At 37.9% G+C, this 22,528-nt stretch overlaps 1 protein-coding gene across 1 annotated transcript; it reads left to right on the top strand.

The window, feature by feature from the left end:
* Positions 1 to 16,185: 16,185 nt before the first annotated feature.
* LOC145992497 (transient receptor potential cation channel subfamily A member 1-like) lies at positions 16,186 to 22,233 on the top strand. Its single transcript, XM_083128878.1, has 3 exons — positions 16,186 to 16,710; positions 17,805 to 17,980; positions 19,344 to 22,233. Exons 1-3 carry the CDS (start codon positions 16,186 to 16,188, stop codon positions 22,231 to 22,233), a joined length of 3,591 nt encoding a protein of 1,196 aa, XP_082985004.1.
* The last annotated feature ends 295 nt before the right edge of the window (positions 22,234 to 22,528 follow it).

The raw sequence follows: 22,528 nt of genomic DNA, 5'->3' as shown, positions 1-22,528 counted from the left end.
CACAAACCTTTTATATTGAATATATTTGTGTGTGTCCGTGGGTGGGTGGTGAGAGGCGTTAGTATGTAAGGTTAAAATACTAGATATAACATCTGCTTGAATTTTTGGGATATTTGCCTTGAAAACCGGGAATTATACTTGAATTTTATCATGGTCCTATAGAGTGGCCACCCTGAAATTGTCAACGAACATTTTGGCCACAAACAGTTCGGACTTGTTGAAACGCTATTGTTGATTTTGGCAAAATATGATGAAAATTAGCAAAATCCATAGAATTCGTATGTTATTTGGATATATTATTACTTGTGGATAACGTTTCAATCTTATGTGAATCTATTTTGTTGTCATTAATATTGTCTTGCAAGTGGCCGACTTTCAATCTCACCACCGAAGTTCCCTGGTTCGAATCCCGGCCTGAGCATGGGTTTTTCTTGTGGGTGCCACTTCGTCAATTTCATTACATTCTCATATTCGTGATTAGCCAAAAATAGCAGAAAAGCAAAGTAAATTAAACCAAATCAATCAATCAATGGAAAATGTGTGCGGGATTCTACCCCTACATCCCCCGAATGCTTCCTCAAGGGATGGTGCAATATGCACTTCCAACTTTCCCTTTACTTCCATTGTTATCTCTCACACACATACACATAAACATATCAGAAGATGCATGCATGCATGTGCGTGTTCAAGCTTGTTATAGTGAACTGAATTTCAGAACATGTACACGTGCAAGGGTAGACTTCAGATATTCCAATTTCACTTTGCCTGCAATACCTATGGGGATGAATTTAGAACCGATTTTCCCTTTCCAATCTGTAGCATTCGGCGTAGACAGGCAATAAATAACTTTATTGTAATTCATGTCTTTGCGCATCAGTCATCCGTCCTGATGGAAACACGGACGCAGAAATAGAAGAGTGATAAGAGGACGGATTTAATTTCCGTTCTGATCTCCAGGGAAGACGACTTGAAGCAGATAGCAAATGGTTTCGTTCACTTCAATAAACATAAACGAGACAATCTGAAGGAAAGCTATTTCTTCTGTGTGATTTTTTAACGTTTTGAACAAAGCTAGATTATTCTTTGCGTCATCCCTGCGCAACAACATACGAGCAGGCTCGGTGCGAGTTTTACAGCTGACGTCACACCACGAGGAAGAAGCTCTTCGTTGTTTTTTGCGCACGCGCAGCCTATCTTTCTACCCTCTGATTAGGGACTGCAAAAGCCGTGATGAAAGTTCAGGCATTGGTGTGTGTGTGTGTGTGTGTGTGTGTGTGTGTGTGTGTGTGTGTATATATACACGTATATATATATATATAAGTGAAAGAGGAGAGAGGAAACACTCACCGGACGCAGAGAAAACTTCAAATTTTCGTGACGGTATGTCACATCTTCAGGAGTAGAGAGACGTTGTAGAACTTTGTAACAAGAACGAAGAGTTAGCGTGACCTTCGTTCTTGTCACGAAGTTCTACAACGTCTCTCTACTCCTGAAGATGTGACATACCGTCACGAAAATTTGAAGTTTTCTCTGCGTCCGGTGAGTGTTTCCTCTCTCCTCTTTCACTTTTTATTTAGCCCTTGTGGCCCTCCTTCCTTTATATATATATATATATATATATATATATATATATATATATATATAATGCACCAACATAGAGGCACCATAACCAATATATATATTGTCTCTGAAATGTGCCGCGTTCTTTTTCCTTGAACAATTGTGTTCATGCATTTAAGACAAAACTGTTTTAACAGCAAGAGTTTGAAGCACTTAGCAGTTATAACTTCTCTGTCTGGTAATTTACAATGCATTACAGAAAACAATGAAATTGCGAGCGAAGCGAGCAAGCAATTTTTTATATCCAAATTTTTGCAAACTGAAAACAAAATTGATTTAATATGGGACAAAAAAAATTCAGGGGCGCCAATGGCATTCTCTTTCGCGATTTTTTTCATTTAGATCATTCGGCATCCAGGGTCAACTCCCGCCGGCCCCTAGCTACGGCTCTGAACTTGACAAGACTAAGACAAGCAAATATTGCGAGCGAAGCGCGCAAGAAAATTTTACGAATTGTATTTTCATTTGTATAAAATTACATATCGAGGGGCGAAATTGCCCCTTTGTGCCCCCTGCAGGTGCTCTGGAAGAAATAATGCAAGAAAGACGTGAAAACTAATTCCATCTTCAGTATCCTTTTGTCCTGTTACTCTTAGATTCTACTAGTCTCGCATTCTTTTACCTCAATGTTTGCCCCCTCTAGAATTGACTTCCGTCCAAGGTTGGGGAGGGGCAATGCCCATTGCCCCCCTGTGGTTGCGTCACTGCAACCCCTTCCCCAGAAGTTGCTTTGAACTTTAATTGCTTGAAAATACTTGATTTTCTTTAAGGGTATAATGTCGTTTAATACCGGCGATAAGATGCCTCTACACTAAATTTCTAGGTGAAAGTACAATAATGTAGGGACATGGACATCTGGAAGGGAGAGGAGGGCAACGATGGTCACACCCTTAGAAATCGAATGTCACCATAAAAGTATATATTGAACATGTATAATTTGATTTCAGTCATAGTAATTTAAATTAATGCGATAATTTCACATTCAAGTGCTGTTTTTGAGAGGCCAACACTATTATCGAGGTAATATGCCTCATGAAAGAATACCTTGAAAAAATCTGCAGACGTCCATGATTAGGAGGGAGGCAATTGCCTCCCCTCCTTGCCCCCTCCCCCACCCCCGTGCTCACGCCTATGTCAGGAAGTTATCTTCTGGAAATATTCTAAGTTCTCGGACTGGTTTTATGACGGGAACAAGCCCCAACTGAGTACAATTCGGATAGTTTCAATTTTGTGCAGCGTCTCTAGCTCAGGAATCTGTAGAACAAGCACCTTAACAGTAGAGAAGCGGAGAAAGCGAGTGGAAGGAGGAGCAAAGCAGTGCGCGCTGTTGCTAACGGCTGCCACCATGCACTCACATGCCCTATTACGCGTTCATTGGTCGAGTCCTTTCGAGTCACTGTTTTCGCAGACATGTTTGGGATGTAGTGATGATTTTATTAAACTATTGATCATGAGTCTAAACTATCACTACAGTTTGACATAATTCATATATTTTTTGCTTCTATAGGACGCAGAATTAGAAAATTAAATAAAAATAGGGGAAATATCATGAAGAAATTATATTTCACACATATACGAGGTGTGTTAAAAAAACCGAAGTTTTTTAATAGCGCGCCAACGGTTGCAGATGGCGTGATCCGGCTACAGTGCGCGCCTAGCGGCATATCTTGGTAAGAGATCGCCTTTTACTGGGTTCCGATCTATGCGTTAGTTGTCGAGTAGCAGCCGATTGAGTGAGATAGTGCACAAGCGGATCCTCAGATTAGTGACAAAGCAACAATGAAGGAGTTGGAGGAGCAACGCGTGTGTGTGAAATTTTGCGTAAAACTTGAGAAAACTTTTACGGAAACATTCCAAAGCATACAGGGATGACTGCATGAACCGAACGCAGTGCTATGATTGGTTTAAACGCTTTAAGGAGTGCAGGAGTTCGATTGCCGAAGATCCAAGGGCTGGACGACCTTCCTCGTTAACAGACGACCAACATGTTGAGATTGATCGTGCTGTGATTCGTGAAAATCGTCGTTTAACTGTCCGTGAGGTTGCTGAACAAGTTGGCATTAGTGTAGGATCCTGCCATAAAATCCTTGCTGATAAACTTGAGATGCATCGCGTCAGTGCAAAATTCGTGCCGCGTTTGTTGACACATGGCCAGAAGCAGAATCGAGTTCAAATCTGTCAGGAACTGCTTGAAAATGCAAATGCGGATGAAAACTTTCTCAAAAACATCGTCACAGTAGACGAGACATGAGTTTACGATGGCAACGGTGTATTGATGCTGGGGGGGGGGAGTACTTTGAAGGGGATAGTGGTTGAAAATGTGTATCATGAGCAATGAAGCAAAAACAGCAAAAGTTCGGTCTTTTTTTGAACCCACCTCGTATGTAACATCTCCCAATTACGTGTGAAAGACAATTTCAGGCATATGTCCACCCCCTACTGAGTCTGCATCAGTGGCGTAGCGTGATTCTATGAAAGGTGTAAGCCTTCCTTAGATAAACCTGATCTGAATATTGGATAAAGAAAACCCAAAGGTATCTTAACTAAATAGAATCTATTTGAATGTAAGTGATGCTTGGGCATACTCAATTTCAAACATAAAATGCACACACTCTATGTTAACAATAATAGCATATGTATTACTTAATGAAAATTCTCATTTATACTGTAACTCGATCCGACGATCCTTTAGTCTGAACACCTCCAACACGTCGTCGTAGAATCGGGAGTTTCTGGTCAATGTCTTGAGCAGCTCCTTTTCAATGGATGTCAGTCCCAAGTCAGATTTCCTTGCCTGAGTCTGTGTGCTGCGTTGAAATGTATGAATCCTCTTCAGTGCAGAAAACTACTTTTCCACCGACGAGCTTGAGGCAGGAACAGTGGGGAAGAATTCTGTTAGTTTGTACACTTGTACAACAGCTTCATTCAAATGGGTAGTACGCAGGTACTCATGAAGTTCAAACACACTCTTTACTCGATATTCGACTTCAGAATAAATTACCTGTAGCTTAACTTTCAACTAGTAGCAATTGACAAATTTCGCATACAGCTTAGTTAAGGACACATGTCATATTTTTATTCTTATTATTATTTTTCTTTCACTAAAAAGCCATTTGAGGGAAATGCTTAGGATACAATTTGCAAATGCAAATGCATTCGAGAATATTACGCCCGACCCTGTGGCCGAGTGGTTAGCACATCGCGCTGCAAAGCCAAGGGTCCCGGGTTCGAATCCCGGTCGGGCTTGGTTGTTTGTGAATGTCCATTCATCAATTTCATCATTTCATCACTCATCCCCATCTTCGCAAATTAGCCAAGAGGCACAAAACGCGAAGTAAAATAAACTAAATCAATCAATCAATCAATCAATTCGAGAATATTATTCATTATCATGGTTACGATATTTGCGCACATTTTGAAAAGCATATCAAGCAACTTAGTCAAAGGAAAAGGTAAAACAAATCTGTAAATCATAACGCTAAGTATTACGCGTATGCTTTTAATATTACGGGCAAGTGGGATGCAGGCGCCTAACTTTGCGGACGCTGCCGGATCTAGGATTGTCAGGCATTCCTCCTCGCTGCTTCTAATGAAGGTAATATCCAATATTAAACCATCTCTTTGTGAACTTAATAGTTAGTTTACACATTTAAAATGACGCCCGTTTTGTTAGCTACACCTACCGTCAAGCATTGTTGAAACAACAAGGGAGTCGATTTTTTTGGTTCTCTTCCGACCGTGGCAAACAGACGCAGCGGGGACAGAAATCTCGCCAGTTAGTAATGCGCATTACAGTGCGTCAGAATCGGGGCGCCCTGTCATTGGTTGAGTAGATACTACATAAGCAAACACACCCACCATGGGCGAGTCCAAATCATTTCTTCCATTCACCCGCACGTAAGTCTTCTCATGAAGCCTTACAGAGAAACAACTCGAATCAAAACAAGTCCTCAATTGTTTCGTTAAAAGTTCTACTTGAAGTCTGATGTGTGTTCAAGCGATAAATATGGGAATGAAATACTTTTTCTTCAATAATTTCAACTTGTAAGGTGGACTTACAAGCCTTACGTGGGCACTACGCCGCTGGTCTGCATGCATTTATACGCTCCATAAAAATGATTGATTAATTTGTTGCTCTGTCCGACGAGAACGATTACACCCAGGCGATTTCACCGTTGACACTGAACCAGTTGATGAAACTAAAACATTAGTCTGCAAACTGTAGACTCGTTAGGTGTTTTATTCCTTCCGAAAATCGTACGAACTTTTCGCACTGTCTGCGTTGCACTTTCACCACTTTGGTAAAATGTCTTCACAATGAGAACACGTTGCTCAATCGTAAACTGTTCCATATCGTAACCACAACAAACAAGTCAATTGAAGCTACATTAATCGGCATGACAACAGACGCCAACATTGGAAAGAACAGGTCTACCAACATCGAAACAAAACAATAGCGCTCGATTCAAATTCGGCGTCCTATACGGAACACCCTTTACATACGAATATTATTCATGCGTTGGTCGTTAAGATGTTGAATAATAACAGTCACTACTTTTTTGTCCTGAAAAATTACTGTTGTTCTGAAATATTACTGTTCTTACAGAGTTTTTAATAGCATTTGACAGAAAATTACGAATAGTTTGGTGCAAGAACACGGACAATAATTAATCATTGTGAATTTATATTTTGAACCAAAACTTCTGCACAACAAAATACAACGAAATTTCAGGAAAGTGTATGTTTTTAAAAGTAAATAATGATATGTTTATTGAGGTTACTTTTTGACATTTTTGCTTTGTATAATATTGCGTGAAAGTGTGAAAGCATTGCGCGACATAGCGACATGGACGTCCGCAGGATTTTTTCCAGGGAGGGGCAAGGAAGGTATTTTTTTTCCAGGGGGGGCAAACAAGGCACATTTTCTCGAGAAATAGTGTTGTTCCCTAAATAAACATTGCTTAAATTTGAATTTATGGTGTTCATGCAATAATTAACAGATATTATTGTGGCTAAAATGAAATTGTATGTGTGAAATACATAATTTTTGGTTGACTTTCATTTTCCAGGGGTTGGGCCTTGCCTCCGTTCCGGACGCCCATGCATAGCGACCGAAAGATTAGCGAAATCAATGGACATTCGTCTTTCCAATACCATATTTGACATCTCGTTGTTCCTTTTCTATCTGTTTAAAAAAATATTATATAATATTGTACTCTGGTAGTACATTTGTATGCTAAATGATGATATATTTTTATCTAATCGCTGAATAGTCTACATTTGAAACACAGATAAGCTGAATGCACGTATTGTCAAAGTAGTACCGGGAGATATGACGTAACGAAGAGCTTATCTGCGACAGTTTTTTGTTAAAAGGATTTTCTAATTAAGTGTCCTTACCATTGCATTTTGCTATTTAGTATCATGGTATCTTCGTGGACGATTAACACGATTGTGCTGTGCGTGTTTATGCTGAAGATGATGATGCTTGCTTGCAGAGGATGAATAAGAAGACGCCATCATGAAGAAAGATCAAATGGGATGAAGAGAAATATTTGGTAAGTCTCTGCACTGATTTATGTTATTCTTAATTTAAAAACCAAGGCGATGGGTTTATATTCGTATTAAAGGTAAATTTTGAGCCAAAAGGGCCTTTGTGAAGCAATTTAAGGGGATGTTGAGGGAATTTGGGGTTAAGTTAGATGTATGTGTGAATATTGCTGACTAGGTTTGTTGTAAAGCTCACTTAATGCTCATATAGGCTAATCGGGACCGGACCTAGAAATGAAATCCAAACTAGTGTGCAGTGTGATTGAACGTTTTGATTGTTAGGCGAACTTAGAGATGTTTCATAGGTAATACGTATTTCTAATATATGGCAAGGTAGGCAAAGAAATATTGTCGTTATATCTGGGCTCGAAGTGAGGGTGGATGCGGGGGAATGGTATCCTCCAGCTAGCATCCCCCCCCCCAGCTGTCCCATTGTCATCATGTTAAACTATAGGAGCATTCCTCCAACTAGCCCCCAAGGCTTGACCAAACATCCCCCAGCTAACATTTTCCACTTCAAGGGTTGGTTGGAATGGAAAATACTTGTTGGAACTGTCTTGGAACAGTTTTTTATTTCTTATAATATGGGTTTTCCGATCATGATATGTCAGAATGTGCCACGTGGTGCAACAAATGTTTGTCAAAAGGACAACTTTCATTAGACGAAATCCTTCGCGCAACACATATGTATCTTTGAATTGTTACGTACCCAATAGGACCAAGTAATGTGAATAGTTTGCCAAAGACGAATAGAGATGGCAGCACCAGGCGTGCAAGGTTAAGAATTGGCATAATATATGTGAATAACTTTATAAATGAGAACAAAGTAAATTGGAAAGATGAAAAACAATAGAATATATTATAAGAAGACAAAGAATAAGTATGAAAGAAGTAAATTAATATATATATTTTATAAATCAAATCAGTTATCACATGTAAGTTAATATGAAAATTAAGGAAGTCAAAGCACTGATACAAGTTTGTGTCTTTGAACAGACATTGCATCTGTCTGGTTGATTTACCATTCCCGTAGCGGAAATTTTGTTTACATCAGTGGCGAGCGCGTTCTGATCGACGCCCCACAGCACTTTTTGGTTGCGCGGTTTAACCGTAGCACCTACTTGGATGCGCATGTCAATCGGCTGCACCAAGTATACACTCTGTCGTACTTAGTTAGTGGTGGCGCGTTCCAATTGCAGCCCCAAGGGAGGATATTAGTATTATTCCCAAAGCTTGGAGGAAAAAGTTGGAAAAGGATAAAGGCATTCGTTAAATAGTCAAAACCTAAATTGAAATCCAGAGGGAAGTTTACAAAGAAGATAAGAAGGAAGTCCCGATCCAGAACGTCCATTGAGAAGGAAGTTCCGATCCAGGCCGTCCATCAAGAAGGAAGTCCCGACCCAGAACGTCCATTAAGAGGGAAGTCCAGATCCTCCATATTGAGAAGGAAGTCCAGATCCAGACCGTCCATTGAGAAGGAAGTTCCTATCCAGACCGCCCATTGAGAAGGAAGTCCCGATCCAGATCTGCGCACTACGAAGGAAGTACATATAGAAGAATATACAGATAGAAAAAATAAATAATAAAAAGAATATTGAGATGAAAATTGACTGTAACGAGAAAATTATAGAAGACTGTAGCTTATCATGTAAAATTCTTACTCCATGTATCCTGTGTTTAAATAATATATTCGTTTAAACGTCTCCATTGGAAGGCATCCTGTCTGGTTTCGTTGTCTACAAAGAACCCTACCCTGTAGATAAGATAGCTGAGTTTTAAGATTAAGGTTTATGTACCTTTGCACCAAATGAAGGTAGCATAAATAAATGGCGACCAACTTTAGGGGCTAGAGAATTAGGAACCAGACAGCGAAGAGAGAAAGAATAATTTAAAATGGAGGAAAAAGATAAAGATGGAAATGAGATTGGAGAAGCTACAATGAAGGAAGACGGAGAAAAAAGGAAAACTTTCATTTGTTGCGGAGAGGAAGGAAACAAAGAAGAAATTATTGTTTGTACCACATGTAAGGAAATGAGACACTGGATGTGCGAAGGAATAAGAAAGGAAAAATATATATCAATAAGCGAAAGGGAAGAAGGATACGTATGTAAGAACTGCAAGAAAGAAAAGTTGAAAGAAAAACAAAAGAAGACAGAAGAAATAAACTTAATAGAATTGTTTCAAAAGATGTCAATGCAAATGGAAGTTAACGCACAGAGAATGGAAGAAAATAACAGAGAATTGAAGGAGAAGATTGATGAAAGTAATACGAAGGCGGAAGAGAACAACAGAGAAGTAAAAGAAAAGTTAGAAGAAAATAAAAAGGAAGTGAAAGAAAGGCTCGATGAAAATAGTAGAAGATTAGAAGCAGTAAGAAATGAAAGCAAGAAAATGTACGAGATAATAACCGAGACATGTGAAGAAAATAGAAGATCATTGGAAAAGAAGATAGAAGAAACAACATTGCTAATTGAAAACAAAAGCGTGGATATAAATAGGAAGATCGAGGAAGAAGTTTCAAAACTTAGAGAGGAGAATATACACAGAACCGACAGTATGGAAAGAAAAATTGTTGAAAATAAATCGCAAATAGAAGCAGTATCTTCTAGAGTAGATGCAAATGAAGACAAGATAGAAGAAGCAAAGATTCTGATAGAAGATAGAAGTTGGAAGATGAAAGAGGAAAGTTCCAATGACGAGCATGACAGCAAGACAGAAGAAGTAGCTATAAAGTTAAGAGAAGAAAACACTCAGGAACTTAAAGAGGTCAAACAAGAGGAAGATGAGAAAATAGAAGAAGAAGAAAGAGGAATAGAAAGAGATGAAAAATTTAGTTGTCAATATAATGAAGAAATCCATGTCAAAATGAAGATGAAAGAAGAAATTTCCAGTGACGAGTCTCTGACGGAGGAAGAAAAGAAGCATACACATAACCGAAGATGTAAACAAAGAAGAAAGCGAGTATTTGAAAGAATTGGAAGAAACAAATAAGACTGACTAGTGCAAAGGAAGGAGATGTTATGATTTACAGACTGACAAGCAGACGTTTCTAGAATTATTAAGTTGTATGAAAAGTTCTAGTTCACCAGAAGAAAAATTCTTGGAATTATTAGTTTGGGCAAATATTAATGATCTATTTGGAAGAAGAAAATTTTAGTTCTTTAATGTTAGTTCCTGTAAAAGGATACTTAATACCCATCGTTGGAGGAAAATCTATTTTGCAAGTGATATCTTAAGAAAGAATGATAACTGCTAATTTATGTCACCACTCCATTAAACAATGAGACCTATAGTGAAAGATCAAACCTGTAAAAGGAAAGAAGCCAAAGAAAGTAATATGGAAAGTGTACGAACAGAAGAACGAAGAAGATAGAACAGTTAGGCATAGAAGGAAGTTAATTACGAAGAAAACTCTCAGGAAAAGGAGAAGAAAATATGAAAGAAGATTGAATAGTATCAGTAAAACATATTCTTTGTAAGCTTAGACGACTAAAAATCATCGTGTATTTAGAAAAGTGTAGAAGAAATGGGTTGTAATCCCAAAAGTTAAAGAAGAATCGATTGTATTACGAGAATGGGTTGTGATCCCAGAAAATAAATATATCTAGATACATGCTGATATGAAAGTTCAGGCTGATGTGAAGAATTATTGTAGCTGATGGAAACACGTAGATGGTCAACTTAGAGAAGAGAGAGAGTTCTTTGAAACGAAAAATCTGAGCTAACTGATAATCTGTAGAGATATTGCTGAAAGAAGAAAAGGGTGAAACGAAAATTACTATTTTGGCAGGACATCGTCAGGCAAAGACTATCTTGGAGAGATTAGACGAGCAGACTTGTAGGAGGTGAACTATTGAAGAATTATATTTTGTAACTAAAAGTAATTGAAGAGGTCACGAATATTTCCGGAACGGTGAAAAGATATCTAGGAACGAAAATAGAAAGAAGAGATAAAACGAGAGATGAGGAAAAATGCTGCATGCCAGGAGATATAATTTCACAGTGAAAGTGAAAAGCAATGTAATCAGAGAAAGCTATCAAAAAGCTATTTTTCATATATGATGGCCCATATGAAGTGATAAGTACTTTTAAAAATACAGTTCTTCTAAAGCATATAAAAACAGATGTAGAAAAGAGAGAGAATTTAGACAACATTAGAAGATATAATTGTAAAGAAGAGAAGAAAGAAAGCGTTAAGAAGAAATAATAGACTTGTACATATATAATTTGAAAAAAAATGTATCTGCATATATATATATATATTACGACAAATTTTTTTTATGGCCAACGGGGGGAATATTGTGTTACGTACCCAATAGGACCAAGTAATGTGAATAGTTTGCCAAAGACGAATAGAGATGGCAGCACCAGGCGTGCAAGGTTAAGAATTGGCATAATATATGTGAATAACTTTATAAATGAGAACAAAGTAAATTGGAAAGATGAAAAACAATAGAATATATTATAAGAAGACAAAGAATAAGTATGAAAGAAGTAAATTAATATATATATTTTATAAATCAAATCAGTTATCACATGTAAGTTAATATGAAAATTAAGGAAGTCAAAGCACTGATACAAGTTTGTGTCTTTGAACAGACATTGCATCTGTCTGGTTGATTTACCATTCCCGTAGCGGAAATTTTGTTTACATCAGTGGCGAGCGCGTTCTGATCGACGCCCCACAGCACTTTTTGGTTGCGCGGTTTAACCGTAGCACCTACTTGGATGCGCATGTCAATCGGCTGCACGAAGTATACACTCTGTCGTACTTAGTTAGTGGTGGCGCGTTCCAATTGCAGCCCCAAGGGAGGATATTAGTATTATTCCCAAAGCTTGGAGGAAAAAGTTGGAAAAGGATAAAGGCATTCGTTAAATAGTCAAAACCTAAATTGAAATCCAGAGGGAAGTTTACAAAGAAGATAAGAAGGAAGTCCCGATCCAGAACGTCCATTGAGAAGGAAGTTCCGATCCAGGCCGTCCATCAAGAAGGAAGTCCCGACCCAGAACGTCCATTAAGAGGGAAGTCCAGATCCTCCATATTGAGAAGGAAGTCCAGATCCAGACCGTCCATTGAGAAGGAAGTTCCTATCCAGACCGCCCATTGAGAAGGAAGTCCCGATCCAGATCTGCGCACTACGAAGGAAGTACATATAGAAGAATATACAGATAGAAAAAATAAATAATAAAAAGAATATTGAGATGAAAATTGACTGTAACGAGAAAATTATAGAAGACTGTAGCTTATCATGTAAAATTCTTACTCCATGTATCCTGTGTTTAAATAATATATTCGTTTAAACGTCTCCATTGGAAGGCATCCTGTCTGGTTTCGTTGTCTACGAAGAACCCTACCCTGTAGATAAGATAGCTGAGTTTTAAGATTAAGGTTTATGTACCTTTGCACCAAATGAAGGTAGCAGAATGTGAAAACACATAAAAACTTTTGGGAACTATGGGGGCGATTCACCGGATGTTTACATGGTGCGGGCGGGAACTTTACTTCCGGTTTTCAATAGAATAGCATGGAGTTCAAAGGTGTAAAGGCAGTGGCTTAAGAAAAGGCGACAATCATTGTGTGGCTTTAGGTTACAACACGAGATTGGGAACAAATATTTTTTCTCGGGTATCTATACATAGTTTTCAGACAGATCCGATACGAAAAATAAGTGAATTCAGGCAGTAAGCGAAAAGACTGGACACAAACACGAGTCGACACTACATAATCGGAGTAATTCAAATGAAAATATTTTACGTGTTTCGAAAATCATAATTGTCTAACGCACATGTGTTGACTATATTTAAAAATTGAAACTGTTTATAATCATCCAGAATTCCAAAAATTATAATTTTATAATTTAATGTAATCAATGTAAACATTAGTAAAATTTTTTCTAACTTCTAATGTTTTCTTGAACGACACTTGAAAAACTTAATAATAAAATACAATAACTGTGCTGGATATGCACTCGAATAGCATTAATAAATAAATAATAATAATAAATTTAGAATAAAATTTGTATATTTCATTAGTTTAGTAATTATTTATTGTATACCATTTATAACTGTTGTAATTGTTATTATTTTTACTATTCTACTTTGTGGCCGCGGTGGCTCAGTGGGTGTCTGCCCCCGTGGCGAAGTGGTTAGTACATCGCGCTACTACGCTAGCGGTCCCGGGTTCGAATCCCGGCTCGGACATGGATGTTTGTGATTGTCTGTCCTCAAAGTCCTGAAAGAGAAATTTGAGTGAAATGATATGAGTAATTGAAGTGTGATGGGGGAAGCTTCCGCTTAGGGGCTTTCCTTTAATATATAAGAAGAAGTCGGTAACGCGTCTGACTACCATGCTAAAGGTCCCGGGTTCAATCTCCGGCCGGTTCAAATCCGCGAACTTTTCTAACGTTGGAAGCGGCTCCGGCGCCCACCTAGCGTTGAATAACATGGGTACCTGGGGGAAACCGGTAAAGGTGGTCAGGGGCGTGATGCTGATCACATCATCCCCACTCACGACCGGATGAAGAAAGTGTGGGGCGTTACCCCAACACCCCATATACGCCTTCATGGCGTGGTGCTAAGCACAGGGGAGCACTTTACTTTTGTTTTACTATTCTACTTTTATTACTGGTCTTTACCCCTTACAAAAATTTCTGACGACGCTCTCTCTAAGCCATATGATAAAATTAGAGGGGCTGTGTTTGAATACACAATGTCGAAAATTATACATTTTACTGTTGTAGAATTGAAGTATTTTAATGTTTATAATTTATGTAAGCTTCATTTCAAGCTGCAGAAGTCTTAACACGAAATTGTTGGTAAAAGATCAACATTGTTTTGGAAAAGACTACTACGTATTTTTCCGAAAATCTTCACCCAAAGGATCCGGGAAATTGCCAATCTTTTCTAGTTATACCTTTGTTTCTCTATATCATTCAGAAATTTCAAGTGAACCATTTTGTATCCGATCTTTTTTTTAACAAAATAAGCTCGATGACGATCTGTATTCCACTTGTTTACATTGGAAAATTGCCAAAACCGGAAGATCTTTCCTCGCTATTTATTTATTTATGTATTTATTATTAAACACAACAGTCAAATGCCCAATTACAGTGTTCTACATTTCTTGCTTTGAGTTTGTAAATTTACAGTTTGGTAAGAAATATTATTGTGCAGAAATGTAAATAAACATAAAACATGTCAACGCTAAATTATATGTGTATACAACAGTTAACAAACCGAGTTATAATAATACATGTTAATTGAAGAGAGTGGAATGAAATATCTAACTACTATTATCTACAAAAATAGCCTACATAAATACAAGATTTCAATTATTAAGTACAATGCACAACGTATTTATCTTTAAATATATTATAAATTACATAAAATATGGAAATAAAATAAACAAAGTATAAATCAAGGATAGAAGAAATATATTAATTATGTGTGTAATAAATGACCTGTAAATAAATGATACACTAGAAAGTACGTACATATATGTAATTGAGTATAAACTACGAAAGAAATATATATTTACAAAAATTGCGTTTATGTTTACATTGTTGACATTTATTCTTCCATTCCTTGAATAACTTTTTTGAATGTCCCAATAGGCATGTGAAATATGTCTAATTTTTTCCCCTTTCGGAACATCTGTTGTACAGTTCACACATTCTCCTGATAGGTGATTTATTTATGATGTTCGATCTTCTGTTACTACAGTAAAAGAGGCCCCCTTTGGATCGTGTCTTGGAGATAGGAACACGTATGTGTATTTGTTCTAGAAGATGTTGCACTTGAATGTTATTGTTCATGATTTTCTATAAGAAACAGAGCAATTGCATCTTCCTTCTTTTGCTGAGAGAAGGCAGGTTGTGGTGTTTACAGAGGGAAGTGTATGATTCGTATCGGGGATATATGCCTGTTTCTTTATAAGTGGCGTACCTTACGAATTTAGACTGTAGCATTTCTATTTTATGCGTGTACTTTTTGTACTGAGGAGCCCATATTTCTGGTGCATATTCTACTTTGCTTCGGACTAAAGCGTTAAATATTATTTTCATTATTTCTTTGTTCATAAACTCTTTACTCATTCTAATTGCGTACCCTAGGTTCCTGTGTGCCTCATTTAAGACCCTTTCAACATGTGTTGCAAATGTAAGTTTTGAATCAAATGTAACTCCTAGATCTCTCATCTCGTTAACCCTTTTAATTTTTGTGTTATTTATTTTGTAATTGAATTCAATTTGCTTTCTGTGGCGCGAGTATGTCATCGCGCAGCATTTTTCTATGTTCAGATTAAGATCATTTATTTCGCACCATTTTGTTACTGTATTGATTTCATTTTGTAAGGACTTGCAGTCATCAATATTACAAATAGTCCTACCGAATTTTAAGTCATCCGCGTATAAGAGTCTGAATGAGTCACACAGGTACTTTGGTAAGTCATTGATTAGAATTAAAAACAACAGAGGTCCGAGATTCGAACCCTGGGGGACTCTTGAGAAAACTGCGAACTCTTCTGTTAAAATTCCATTATAAGATACGTTCTGCTTACGGTCTTTTAAATAAGAAGCAAAGAAATTCAGTGCTGGTTTGAAGAGGTCGTAACACGAGAGTTTACTCAACAAAATATCGTGGTTTACTATATCGAAGGCTTTGGATATATCTGTATAGATGACATCAACTTGCTTTCTTTCTTCTAGATTAGTTGCAACGAAATGACTTAGGAGGGATAGGTTCGTAACAGTGGATCTACCCGGGACGAAGCCGTGTTGGTTTGCAGATATTACTGGGGATATGTGTGACAACTATCTTTGATAAATAATACTTTCGAAAACTTTTACGGGCGCAGACAATAAAGACAATAAAGCTATCTATAATCGAATTGTCCAATCGATTATTTTTTGTTTACTCGGGAATAACCCCCATACTCCAATACTCACAGGCAGTGGCTTCGTGAATGTGAAACTCGGTTTTCTTCCCTGCAGATTGAAGTGACCTTCAACATCCAATATGAATTCAACGAGGTACAAGGTTGTAAAGAGAAGGTACAAGGAGGCAGCTGAGGGAACGCAGGCATTTACAACAATCTACAATGGTGAAGATGAAGGAGAAGACGGAGAAAAACCAGAAATCATCAAGCCGGTACGACACCAAAGACAAGTGAACACCCAGCTCCTCCACGCAGTCAGCCACAACAATCTAGACGAAGTCAGGATATTGCTGACTCCCTTCGCAGGAGCGGATCCTGACGCCTACTGCAAGGGGTCGTTTTGCTCTGGGTTGCACCTGGCGGCCCATAGAGGTTACAGTGAGGTTCTGAAGACGCTAGTGTTGCACGGAGCGGAACCGGAATGCGTCGACGTCTATGGGAGGACGCCGTTGCACCTGGCAACTATGCAAGGGCACACCAAATGCGCTAACCTTCTGCTGATGAGGGATGTGGATGTTGATGCCAAAATTCTGGGCCCGCAACACTTTCGTGAAGACAGTTTCTCTTGTATTGACAGCCATGATCATATTGAATGTGATGTTGAGGTAAGCTACATAAAGTTAGGGAAGAATCTTAATTCTTCTTGTAACAGTTATATTTAGCTATCACGTTTCTGGACTTTATATAATCTAACAGCAGAGCCCATCAAGAGGTATGCATCAAAATTAATCGTTTATGATTCTGTCGCATGAGGACTATATATTCATGTTTGAAAATCAGAAAAATCCTAGCGTGAATGCAATGTTCATTATCATAATCTACAGCGAAACCAGGAACTACAGGTTCAAGAGTCTTTGGGTTTGTTTCCTCATTTATTTCATGTTTTCTTTTCTGCTCTGCATTTTGTTGTAAAGAATATATCGATTGGCTACTCGACTGAAAATATATTTAATGATAGAACAATTAATCCTACCAAGTCTCTTGCTCTTATTAAAAAGTCAACGATTCGGGATTTAGCCGCTAGCCTGTGATAGAGATGCACTCTTTTGGCACTATTCTCCATTTTGGGACATATTTTATAGCGTATTTTTCTTTCAAATGCATTAAGTCTTATATTGTTGTAAAGGTTATGAAATGGGCTACCAATTTTATTTTAAACAATTTCCTGTCATTTATTTTATTCAAAAGTCACAAGGCAAAAACTTCAAAAGTGCTACAAAAATTACATATTTTAAGGATTATTCTTTAAATTACAGTAAAAAGCACTAATATTAGCGAAAAATTAAACAGAATGTTTTTAGTAGTCCATCTAATGAGGATCAATACTAAAGAAACATTTTCTATTTATTACCATTGCTTACTGAGATATAGGTCATTAACTGGAAAGTCCGCCATATTGGACGCCATCTTAAATTACTCAAATTGCTCAAGATTGACAGAGTGGAATAAATCGGATCTGAAATGTACATAACACAAGCTTTCAGAAACATTCAAAACATTTTATTCATACCTCAAAAGGAGGTTATGCCACTTTTTGGCATTTGGCACCCGGACTAGAATGCGCACTTTTGGTGGCAAGTCAGTGGCATACATTTGTCTAGATTATACTGTGTCCAAACGTTCAGGATCAATCGCTAACATTTCAGAACTTACTTGCTATTGCTAATAAAATTAATGTTTCTACGTTTTCTTTGCACAGGTGCATGACAGCAATGATGTTGGGAAAACCCCATTGTACTTTGCCGTCATGAATAACGATATAAAGATAATAAGACTGCTGTGGGAAAATGATGCTGAGCCTGATATTGTCGACGAGGCAGGGAATATTCAAATATCTCTCCTGAGCAGTCCAAACCTTCTCCAGTTCATAACACAGTAAGTGAAATTTAGAAGGTTGTTATAAAGTTAGTGGAGATTTTTCAAGGTGTCTTTGGAGGGTGTTATAGAAATCCAAGCAAGTTTTCTTTCCGACTAAACTCCTAGCAAATTGTCACATACTCACAACCTTAGGCAATGAATATTTACAAACAACGTCCGCATCGTACTCAATATCAAAAATCTTGTATAATCTAACCAAATAATGTACACAAATTGCCTTTAGATGTTCAATGTTGTATCGTTGAAAATGCGATGTTATTATAATAAGAAACATTTACGAATATGTAATGTGTAAAGCAGTATTTACTTTTTTTCTAACACACAATAGATATAATTCGCCATTTTAACACCTTCCTGTTCTGATAGAAAGATATCATTGTCAAAGACTTTAAAATATGTTATTATGAGATTGTATAGTTAATACCTCATTTTCCCGTTGTAGCGTACTCGACTACAGCGACTATTTGTAAAAACTAGTTCAAGAGGATAATGCATTTCAGCCACATTCCTTCTATTAGGCTAGGTCAGGTGTTTTCGTCATTTCTAGTGACTAAGAAACCTGTTTCTTCTAAGAAGTATAATATGATATTATAGACTTATTAATTGACTTCCCTTCATAATATAGCTGACATGATACTTGTAGAACTTTAGTGGAAACCTTTTGCATGATTGGTGTTGAGTGTTTTGGTGTTGATGCACCAAATCGCATCAAATGTTCATGATCAAGGTAAAATTTATACAGGTAGACTCAATCGGAATATTCTATGAACAAATGGATGACGTCATGCGAAGGCACTTTGGTTTCTGAAGTACAATGGTTTTTACAGTCCGATGCAATTACGTAATTCTCCTTATATGCGTTAGGTCGGCCCCCTGGTGGAGTGATTAATACATCGCGCTACGACGCCACGGGTGCCGGGTTCGAATCCTGGCCTGAGCTTGGATGTTAGTGAGTGTCCATTCATTAATTTCATCATATCAGCACTCATCCCCATCTTCGCAAATTAGCCAAAAGTGGCACAAAAAGCGATGTAAAATAAAGCAAATCAATCAAGCAATATATGCGTTAGTTTATCTTTTATTATCCTTGGAAATTCTTAATTAGAAACAAAACACTATCGTTTTTGCATGGGCTTCCAAACTATGTCACATGATAATTCCAGAACACGAAAAGTGCCTAATGGACTCATCTGTATAAATTTCACCTTCCTTGATTCCATTAGGCTTAGCTTTTCTTTGCATGCGATCGCTTTCATGCAATCTACAAGAAGTTTGTTTGGCTCGGTGCTATTAAATATGTGTAGAATAAACTATATAAAAAGACAGAAAACTTTACTAATTGCATGTCTTTTTTTTGCAGAGAGTTTAACGACGGAAAGATGGATCCTTTGCAGTTTTACAGTTACCTATCGATGGCTGCTGTCGAAAAGGGTAGTCAAGAAGATCTTAGATGGAATCTTAACAAAATGCAATATTTGCATGCCGAAGATTATGAACTCCTTGCAAAATGCTTGTATAAAGCAGTTGACAAAGAAGATTCCGAAATGTTAAATATAATGTTGAAGCAGAAAATGTTCCTTGAAGCCATTAGGACTAAAGTTATCTCATTTCACAAGAACCCTTTGGACCATGCGGTCCATAGGAAGTCACTTGTCTGTGTCGAATCTCTTCTCTCAGCGCTGTCCAGGGGAATGGGACGTGTAACTGCGTTGCATATAGCAATCGAAAGGGACTACTGTTTGGCTGTGAGTTACTTGCTGCAGGAACCGAAATTTACCGCGAAACGAGATATCAGTCAAAGAAATGGCGACTATGAAACACCATTGGAAATATGCATCAGGAAGGGATGTGTAAACTGCATTCGCGCTCTTTTGTCTCACGATGCTAATCTGAGGAAGCGTCCACAAGATTGCAGCACTCCTCTTCATGTGGTTGCGGCGGAAGGCAAGCCTCAAATTTTGGCCGAGTTGTTGAAGTGCAAGGACTCTCTAAGATACTGTATCAACTCAAAGGACAGAAACGGGAAAACTCCTCTTCTATTGGCCGTAGAAAATAAAAATTTTGAGTGTGTGAAGTTACTCTTGCAGCATTCAAGCGTTCGCCATTTTACAAAAGAGAAGAAAACGCCTTTGCACATATCCTGTGATAGAGAGTACGAGGATATATTCTGTGAACTGATGAAACATAAGGACATTGCAACTATTATCGACTCTGTGGACAATATGAGGTACACAGCATTGTTTTATTCCACTAGGAACAATTCTTCAGCATTTGTTAAGTTGTTGTTAAGCCGGGACTCGTCTGTGAAATTATGTTTGGACAACAAGATGAATCTTCTACATGTAGCTGTTGAGAATAACTCAGTTGATGCCCTGGCAATATTGCTAGACTATGATCAGTGCAAGAGGTTGCGGATCATGAAGAATACCGCAGGAAGATCTCCCTCTGGCTTTGCCCTTGAGAAAGGTCACATGAAATGCTTTGATATGCTGTTGTCCTCTGTGCCAAAGGTTGGAGTGGACAATGCAGAGATAAGGGAGATATTCACGCAAAAGCCTACATGGATGACAAAATATAGTGAAGAAAGGAACTTGATAGAGGACTTCATTTACGTGATGTTGAACAATTCAGATCTTCAGGAACTCCTTTTGCATGATGTCAGGATCAATAAGGAAGTTTTCAAAATAGCTGTCGTTGTAGGCGATATCAGAATGATTCCAATCTTACTCAGAAACATTGACGATGCCTTTGTTGACATAATAGCGGCAGGGTCTGTGAGGTGCATCGCAAGCTATGCATCGGGTGACTTTCTACACGCACTGAAGAAATACAATCTGAAGTATTACGTTTCTGTACTTACCACAACACATAAGACTGGGATGAACTTCTTGCACATCTCAGCCCAGAACGGAAACCTCAGTTGTTTGAGAACATTCCTCAAGGAATGTGGCAACAAGACAATATGCGCTAAAACTGAAGATGGGATATCAGCCTTGCACTTTGCAATTGAAAACAGGCATAAGGACTGTGTAAGGGAACTCCTCCTGCACGGTAGCGACATGTGTGCTGAAATGAATGGAAAAAATGCACTATATATGATTCTCCACAAGATTCCTAGTCCAGTAACCTTTCTGCATGACGTGATGGATTCTTGCTTTGATAAGAAAATGTCTTCTGATTCATCTGAAACAGTCAAGGCAATAGAAAACGTAGCAAGAAATGTTTATCTTAGTCAATCAGGTATTCAAATCAATCTACTGCCACTCTTCCCTGTGGATCCTAAGGGTCACATAGCTGTTTTGCGACTACTAAAATTGAACACAGACACTTCTGTAGGCAGCAATCAACTTCTTAATCACACTTTAGTTAAGGTTTACACACACATGAACTGGAGAAGGTATAGGTTTTTTCTTAACCTATTCCTGATTCTGAGGTTGTTGTATACAGTAATTATATCATCTATAGTGGTAGCCATGAAACAGTATCACATAGAATGGGATAATTCTGTTAAAATTCCAGTCTGCGTAGCTTTGTATGTATATGTCATACTATTCGAAGCACCACAGATGACTTGGAAGAAAGGATTTGAGATGTGGATGAAGGCCATATACATTGTACTTCCATTCGGGGTGGTTTTTGGTGATTACACTGTGCCTTGGATGAAGACGCTGATTGCTATTGCAATGTATATTCTGTGGCTAGACTTGATGCTACAGACCAGCAGGGCACCTTCTATGGGTGGCTACCCTATTATGTTCAGAAAAATAGCAGCAAACATGACTAGGCTCCTGGTGGTTTTCATATGTCACATAATAGGGTTTGCGTTCACGTTCTACATGCTTTTGCACCCTGCCACCGGCTTTGAGAACCCAATCCTGTCTTTCTTCAAAATGGTTCGTATGATGGTTGGGGACGTTGAGTACAATGACGCTCTAGAAGATGAGTTAGATACATTAGTCTTGTATATGGGTCATATATCATTTACGCTCTTCATACTGTTTAACACTATAGTGCTTATGAACCTTTTACAGGCGTTAGCCATAGAAGACGTTTCGGGCCTTATCCAAGAACTTGAGAGTCATAGACTAAGGACCGAAATCTTCCTGCTCAGTGTTATGGAAGGTACCATGGAACCATGGTTCAGAAGATGTTTTGGAACAAGGACATTTAAAGAAGAGCAAGATGTACCGCAGGAGCTGCAGAGATCCATAGAGAATATCCTCTTCAAACGCGAAGAAGAATTGAGTTGATCTATATATTATATAAACCTTGGAGAAGGTGCAAGTTGGAAACCTCTGTACATTGAAATAAAAGGCCGTGTAGTAACTTTGACAAGTGTTGTGTAATAATTTCAGGTTGGAATTAGAAACTAAAGAGTCTAAGTCGCCGAGATGGCTTGTAAATTTGAGTTTGCCTTAGGTAAAGTCTTTTGTGTTAAGCGTTACTACCTTCAAAGCTTTTTGTAATTCTGAAATTGATCTCTGACGTTAACTAACCAAATAAATAAATCAAACGATTGAGTTTAACAGCAATACTCATAACACC

This window comes from Lepisma saccharinum, chromosome 9 (assembly GCF_977018435.1).
Source record: "Lepisma saccharinum chromosome 9, izLepSacc3.1, whole genome shotgun sequence".
Lineage (NCBI taxonomy): Eukaryota > Metazoa > Arthropoda > Insecta > Zygentoma > Lepismatidae > Lepisma > Lepisma saccharinum.
This window is presented reverse-complemented; position numbering and strand designations above follow the sequence as displayed.